Source organism: Perissodus microlepis, chromosome 22 (assembly GCF_051167445.1).
Source record: "Perissodus microlepis isolate ML-2025 ecotype Zambia chromosome 22, ASM5116744v1, whole genome shotgun sequence".
Lineage (NCBI taxonomy): Eukaryota > Metazoa > Chordata > Actinopteri > Cichliformes > Cichlidae > Perissodus > Perissodus microlepis.
Genome location: NC_140481.1, coordinates 494,781 through 501,812, shown reverse-complemented (window position 1 = coordinate 501,812; position 7,032 = coordinate 494,781). Strand labels below are relative to the sequence as shown.

At 45.2% G+C, this 7,032-nt stretch overlaps 1 protein-coding gene across 1 annotated transcript; it reads right to left on the bottom strand.

Annotated features, from left to right (window-relative positions):
* Nucleotides 1–212: 212 nt before the first annotated feature.
* On the bottom strand, nt 213–6,253 carry tmem200b (transmembrane protein 200B). Its single transcript, XM_084918627.1, has 2 exons — nt 5,924–6,253; nt 213–3,228 (listed from the first exon to the last, which is right to left on the bottom strand). Exon 2 carries the CDS (start codon nt 3,176–3,178, stop codon nt 1,943–1,945), a length of 1,236 nt encoding a protein of 411 aa, XP_084774753.1. The 5' UTR covers nt 3,179–3,228; nt 5,924–6,253; the 3' UTR covers nt 213–1,942.
* Nucleotides 6,254–7,032: the final 779 nt, after the last annotated feature.

The window sequence follows — 7,032 nt, the reverse complement described above, 5'->3', positions numbered from 1 at the left end:
ACAATAAAAGCTAAGGAGAGGGGAGGGATATGGAGCTATACATCAGGCTTTGCTGAGGATAATTGCAACTGGAGGATTTCGGGAGGGATGCGAAAGTCCAGATCCCAGTTCTATGTTTTTAATATACAAGGTCTCCTTCAGAGTGAAGAATGGGATTGTCAGTGATATGTGTAGAGAGGACAGTGTGCATAAATGAAATGACAGCAAAGATGTTACTTTTGCTTTGCCTTATATTTGTAACACGGGAATGGTAATGTTATATAATTTGGTGTCCAGCACAGGGCAAGGCAGTCAGTGATTGTTCTGCACATATTGCTTGGTATGCATGTAGATACATGTGGCATACAGAACAGGCAGCACAGACAAAAAGAAAACCAGAGTAGTGTTGATTCAAATATGGAACATGGAGCGATGGCCCCTGCACATCTGCACATAAGGAGGGCCCAGGAGACTGTAATTCATCGTCTTCTTCCTCTATGACACACACCCAGCTGTATGCAGTAACAGCAACCTTACTAAATCTAAGTGGAGTCGCAGGGTTGCCTTGTCCGCACAATCCATTCAGTCCATTGATCAAAGGATGATGTGACGAGAGTGGAAGGTGTGTGGGGGCTTGGTCACCCTCCTCATAAATACTGGGCACACTATGAAAGAGTCGACTGGACACCAGAAGAAGGGGGCATCCCTGTATTCATTACAAGATGATACTGCATTCGCCAGGAGAAGCACAACAAACAATTCTTCCTTCAATAATCTTTTTGTTAACTTGGATCTTATTGTCATAGGTTTGGTCACCATTTTTAGTCATGACAAAAACACTAACCAAATGATCAGACAGACTAGTTACTAAATTAGTAGCACTTTGCTTTCATACACAATCATTTAATAAATATCTTATAGTCCCAAGCAGCCATTGCTAAATGTTAATGTGGATTAACGTGGGTTATAAACCACTATTAAATGTTTGTGAACTGCTCTAAAAGGTAAATAACGAGACATCAAACCTTAATGAAGACACATGTAATTAAAATGTTATGTTTTGCATTTTATGGAGTAGCTAAAATAACAGAAAATTAGTCAACAGTCATCAGCTGCAGCTGCAGGATTTGGATCGGGTGTTGTCTCTTTGTTGCAGTTTTTTACCATTAAAGGTCCATTTTGAAGCTATCAGTGATGTGCTTAATGTAACACACTAGAACAGCAAACATGAAGTACAGGCTGACACTGCTGGTCTTCTGATGTTTGGCACAATGTTATCATGACTGATTCTGTAGGAATCTGTATCTATCTACACACACACACACACACACACACACACACGAGAATAAGATCCAAGTTGTTTTAAATCAGAATAACCATTTGTTACTACTTATGCATATAAAACCAACAATGACATCACTTGCATAAGAATTGAGATTCAACATATTGCATATTGTACATCACTGTCATGCATTGCATTTGGAATAGGGAAAAAAGTCCCATGTTTATACACTGGTTGCATTTCTCTTTATGGACTCCGGAGTCCGAGTAGTTTGGTTCTGAACTGACTGCACAGTGTAAACAGTCTCTCTTCCTGCTCTCTCTCCTTTTACTGGGCTGTGCATGCTGTGTTCCAGAAACAGGCAAACACATTTTGGCAACATACACGTTGATTTATTGCAATGCTGCCAACCCAAACAGCAGAAGTAAACACTGTGACCCACTCAGCTGCATCAGTGTAGGGGATGTATATTGTTCATCTCCTTGAATGATAGAAAACATCTGCCACATCCAGCCAAGCAAACACTGTGTATCAATACTCCACTGAAGCTTGGGAAAGAGCTCAACAAATCCTTCATAGAAATGCCGTACTCCAAATATTCCTGGGCTCGGTTATTCTCTGCCCTGCACAGAAGTGAAAACTAAAATGAGATATAATTCTTCCATTCTGGGTTTGCAGCCATCACTGGAAAGGCCCAGATCCAAAACTTGTATCCCCCTGAGAGCACTGGTGCTCCAACTGGTCCAGCAGTTTTTCCACCGAGTCTTCTTTGTTCTCCAGTTTCAGGTATCGTCTGCCGTTGCCCAGATCTAGCCGAGGCCAGCTTTGGTGAGTCTGCTCTGCAGAATCGGCAACCTGTCCAAGAACGTTTACACAAACCTGTGAGCTCGCCTCCATACGAGTGACTTCAAGCTGATTTGCCTGAATGTGCTCTCTCTCCATACACCTACCAGTTCGCTTTGTGTAAGGGTTAGTCCTGTAGCTCATACTGTGGCAGCGCCTTGGTTGAGCAGCTGGGACATCAACTTCATCCACCCCTAAGGTGGACATGGAGCCTGCAGATACCAGGCACACATTGGTCTTAACAAGTGGGCCAGTGTGTGAACTGCAGCTGGCTCTCTCTTCACATTTAGCACCCAGCTGTGCATTAAAGTCAGTCTGACTGGAATTGCATGAGCTGGAGAGGGAAGCTTTGGCGGAACACGGAGGCTTTGACTCCTGGTGGTGGAGGCCTTCCATCTGAAGAACAGCTTGCTGGTAGAAACCCTCCATGCTGTGCTCCTGGTCTACGGTGCTTCTGCTCTGGAGCAGGGGCTCAGAGGTGGCCAGCTGCTGCAGACAGAGAATGTTAAGATGGGCAGCTGGTAGACTGCTAACCCACTGGTAGTGTTTGGCCATCGAATTGGCTGCTGCTATTTCTTTAAGGTCAGCTGAAGGCACAGCCGCAGACACGGAGCAGATAACACTGCGCATCTGGGCCAGCAGCATCTGAGTCTCTCTGTCCCTGTTTTCGTACAGGACAGTGTTGGCACATATGAGGATGAAGAGACCCACCCCCATGATGACTGGTCCCAACAGCTTCATCCTCTCACTGTGAATGAGACTGGCTGTGGACAGGAAGCCCTTGGGTCCCAGACTCCAGCCGGAAATCTGTGATTCAGAGGCGCTTTCCCCATCTGCAGCTCCCAGGATGGACGACCTTGATATCTGATAGGGCCAGTATCCTGCCACAGCCAGAGCAGTGCCAACAACCACCACAACCACGCCAAGCACTAGGAACGCTCCAGGCATGGAGCGGATGCGAAGCTTGCCTCGGATCAACCTCTCCTTCTTCTTTCTACTTCGTAAGGAGAAGCGAGACTTTGGTTGACAGGCAGGTGAGCTTGGCCGAACTGCTTGAGATTTCTTGGTCTTCATGGCACAGATTAGTCCAGAGCTCTTGGTCTGAGTCACAACCCGTCAGAGTGCTTTAGGAAGGAGGAAATGTAAAGAGTTAATGTCTCTGTTCATTCAAACACATGCAATGGCTGCAACTATGTTCACAGTACAGAGATGTCTGAACTTTTTCATGGTGGCTGAGGTGACAGTGAACACATTCATTGTGGCTGTCTGAGTGAAGCTCAGTCTGGATCTCCCTGGTAATACTGTTAAACTGCAGCAGACAGTGATACACACCACTAACCCACCTTTGTCACGCTCTCAGTCCTCGGGCTACAAAGGCTAATGCCAAAATTAATCTAAACCTTCATGTTATCACTGCACAAGAAAACCAGAGATGGCAGCCTGAGGAGAGACACGGGGCAAATGTTTGAAATGAATAATATTTGAAGAGGCCTTCAAAAATATTTTGTAATGGGAGTATTTTTCAGTTTTAGTATTTACTTATTCATGTGTTTAGACCTGCCAGAGCTCACTGTAGTTACTTATTACTGGCCAACTGACAGTGGGTTTTTCCCCAGAGTTAATCACCAAAACCTTCAAACGTCCACATCTGTGGAGAGCTTGTAAATTAAATGAGGTACAAACAAAAGTACAGAAGCACTCACATATATGCTGTTCTTCCTAAGTTCCTGTACAGTAATGAACAAAGAAACGTGAAATGGAAAAGCCACCTCCAGTCGCAGTGACTGCAGCATGCACCAAAGAGCGTAAAATGTTCCCTTTGTCCTTCTGTGAATGCTTAAGAAGAGTGCCAAATACACAAAGTAATAATGCACTCAGCTCTACATCTTAAAGACATATGAGGGTGCCTGCTCTTAATCAAGTATAAGAGTGGGTACCTTAGCCCATCATTAAGTACATTATTGCTACAGTTCTGAAACCACTGCACACGTCTCGTGTTTGTACTGCAAATTCTTTTTACTTAAGCACTGACCTGCCTATTGTCTGTTGATACATTTCCTTGGGTTTTTCAACTTTCTTGACCTCTTAAACATGTTAAATATGTTTGATTGTGAATAAAATATGGGTTCATCAGACAACATCCAGCTTTTTGTGGAAAGACTTGTATATGAAACATGAAATAGAGCGAACCAGCTTGTTGTTTACGTTTTACAGAAACAACATTAATGTCCGACATCAGTCTCAGTGTTCTCATTGAACTTGTTTTATCAGGCAGCTGATTTTATCATAAAAGCTCAGATGAGGCATCTACGATAGACTGACTACCGCCTGCTGGGAAAATGTGAGGAAAGGGTGGATATCAGCAGGACCCAAAACCTTTCTGTTCACGAAGAAGAGCCTGTGTATATTTTTAGTCAAGTAATAAAGAGTACATGCATTAAACACACATTTCTGTGCTCAATGATACTGTCATGTTCAAGTGAACTTCCCAGTGATATTAAATTCTTTAACAACTGTATTATATATTAGATATTATATCAACAATCCCTACAATAGCGTCCTACATGAAAAAGCAATGAATTCATTCATGCAAACAATCAGGAAAGTATTTTATCAGTACAGACGCCTTAATGTGAGATGTAAGCAGGCTGTCAGTGTTAAAGAATCTGACTATGGAAAAAAGTCATGTCACCATTTTATCCGAGGCCACAGACACAGGAAGTCGTGAAGAAGTTAATCGTGAGGACGACATTCAGAATGCAACACAAAAACATCCAGTGCCACGAGTTAGTGGCTGACGTCAGGCCGGGCCTTTGATTTCACACAGGGTAAATATTACACACGTTACTGGTAGATTTCTGTTTATAAGATCGAACATTAAAAGTTTGAACAGATCATTTTATCTTAATGATCAATTGATGACATCACAGCTATCCCCTGGTCATGTGATAACCAAATGTCGTTAAATCTCCATGTATTAAATAAATGTGCTGACCAGTACACACACACACACACACACACACACACACGCATCTGTATTCCCCTCTGCCGTGGGATTAACGCTGCAGTAACAAAAATGAGAGAAGCAGCAGACTGCATTCAGCAGCTGTGGCACAAGTTTGTGTCGGTGAGGGTGTGATATGCTGCATGGTTGCACATGACGGTAAACGCACGCCTGATCCGGATGATGCGCTGAACTCCGATTACCCTGTGGTCATGTAATTACGCAGGAATGACACAGACAGGAGCGCAGCGTCTGCTGGAAAGGACTTTCTCTACAGTGTGGCTCTGGAAGCCCGCACTCAGTGTGTCATTGACCCAGTCATACTGTGCATCTGCAGTTTACAGCCAGCAGAGGAAGCTGGTCTGGATCAATTCAATTCCCGAGAAGCCACAAGTTGTGATACATGACGAAAATGAACAAATGCGAAAGCGTTTGCTGGTGCACACGGGTGGAACCGTGTCAGTCAAATGCAGCAGCTTGTTGAGCCCGTGGAGCCCAGACGGAGGGAAACGAAGCAGCTGCAAGAATGCTGTGGTGAAAATCAGCACAGCAACTGACTGGGATAAGGCGTCCCTCAACTACGGATAGCCATGGACTGTCGTGCCGTGCCGTGCCGGACTATCTGCACTGACACTGTACAGACATGGAATGTGTCTGATGACCGAGCTGCTGCATTCCTCTCCGACAACACAGCAGCTCACGGCACCGTTAACGACCCACAGGATGAAAGAGTTCATGTCACCCAGCTGCTCCGACTGCACCACCACAGACACACAATCTCACACTCACACACTCCGACACTTCTGTGAACTTGCCTGGATTTCGGAGTTCCTGTTGCAGCTCGGTGGTAGTTTGAAGACACCTAACGTCCGCATGACTCCGAATAAGGTTAAGGGCTGAATCGAGCCCAGCCCTAAACCCGTTCCCACATATCCGCAGCAGGGACACCGCGCTGACTCCGTCAACTCCGCCGGACACAAGCCGAGCAGAGCCCAGCCCAGCCGCCTCCATGCACCAGCACCGCGGAGTGAGCAGGAAGCAGCCCTGCTGCGCGCGCGCGCGCGCATGCACGCGGATTTGAAAATAAAGGTGCGCACGGGTGCTTCGTGTGACAGCAGCGGCGTCCCTCAACAAGTAGCGGAGGTGTGAGTCACAGGGAGCTGTTTGGGTGCACCTATAACGCTGCACTAACACTCTCCTCTCTGTGCTGTCCTGGACTCGTGGGCGCGCTCACAGAGGTGCTGGATACTTCAAAGGTTACCATCAAAAAATGAGACGTTACAGATTAAACACCTCAGCACCGAGTTAAGAGCTTCACCAGGTGATGGATTAGATTTTTGGATCAAATGATCTAAAGATTAAAGAATAGTCCTGGGACTCTGTAACGCTTTGATGAACCTTTGTAGTCCGAGTCCACATTAGCAGAACATCAGAATGTGGAATAGCTTAAAACCATCAGCTCCACTGCTCGGTAATACTGCATTTATGTGACAGCACAGTGAAGGGTTATTAGTTAATGCCTGAGGACAGATGGCTCTGAGTATACTTAAGGACTATCAAAGCACGTTTGTGTGTTTCATGTCTATGCACATAATAAACTTATTGCCGTTAATTACATTTAAAATACATAATGATCCCTGACTGCCGAGGGACATCATAACTCGTGGGTCGGACCTCACAGGGGAATTTCCTTCAGCTGGCAGCCACAGCTCATTAGCTTCGTCTTTGTTCTCGCAGGTAGTGTCAGTCAGCTACACGGAGTTTCAGCATCTGCCTGTATCTGTACCAATCTTCCACGTCCTGGTGTCTTATTACGCTGTTCTTCTCTTCACATGTGATCTGTTATCGTTCAACACATCTCAGTCTCAACAGAGTTGATATTTTTAGGTGTAGTACTTTTGAGGCCTTCCACATTATTCTTCTT

Coding starts and splice junctions, on each gene's coding strand:
- tmem200b (XM_084918627.1), bottom strand. CDS start 3,178: ATGAAGACCAAGAAATCTCAAGCAGTTCGGCCAAGCTCACCTGCCTGT.